This window comes from Merops nubicus, unplaced genomic scaffold (assembly GCF_000691845.1).
Source record: "Merops nubicus isolate BGI_N331 unplaced genomic scaffold, ASM69184v1 scaffold43909, whole genome shotgun sequence".
NCBI classification, from domain to species: domain Eukaryota; kingdom Metazoa; phylum Chordata; class Aves; order Coraciiformes; family Meropidae; genus Merops; species Merops nubicus.
In genome coordinates, this window is record NW_008631085.1 from 274 (window position 1) to 985 (window position 712).

The 712-nt window shown below is 60.8% G+C and overlaps 1 protein-coding gene across 1 annotated transcript in view; it reads left to right on the forward strand.

The window, feature by feature from the left end:
• LOC103779835 overlaps positions 1–712 on the forward strand; it is a gene marked incomplete at its 5' end in the record, with an annotated part of 1,248 nt that overhangs the window by 261 nt on the left and 275 nt on the right. Inside the window, one exon of the mRNA XM_008947479.1 lies at positions 1–712. Within this exon, the coding sequence (XP_008945727.1) occupies positions 1–712 (712 nt within the window).

Below are 712 nucleotides of genomic sequence, written 5' to 3' on the forward strand. Positions count from 1 at the left end.
TGCTGCTGCTGGAGAGCGAAGCGGAGCGGTCGCCCGTGGCCCACGGCCTCTGTGAGGAGCTCAAGAAGTTCCAGTTCGTGGCCTTCACTAAGATCCTCCTGGATGTCCTGCCCATCTTCCAGAAACTCAGTCGCTTCTTCCAGATCGAGGACTTCGACCTGTCCATCCTGAAGCCCATCGTCTGCACCACAGCCACCACCCTGCAGGCCCAGAAGAACGCCAGTGGCCAGAACCTGCAGGAGTTCCTCAGTGAGATGAACGAGCACCCACAGGATGACCGGGAGGGCGAGAGCCGCCTCTACTACAAGGGCGTTGAGCTGGCCAACTGCTCCAAGGTGCACCTGAAGCACTTTGAGCACCTGAAGGAGAGCTACTTGGAAAGTGTGCGGGGCAACCTGCTGGACAGGTTCCCCAGCAGCGTCCTGGAGGCCATCAGCTCCTTCTCGGCCATCTTCAACCCCAAGTGCTACCCCCAGTCTCTGGAGGACATTGGCAGCTACGGAGTCAGCGAGCTGAATTTCCTGCTGCAGGCGTACTCCCGGGTGGTGGTGAGCGAGAGGGCCCTCAGCGACTTCCCCCTCTTCAAGCGGATCGTCTTCAGCCTCAGCCAGCTCTCCTTCAAGGACCTCTGCGTCAAGCTGGTCTACAGCAGCTCCGAGATGCACGAGCTGTTCCCGGACTTCGCCGTCCTCGCGGCCATCGCTCTGGCCCT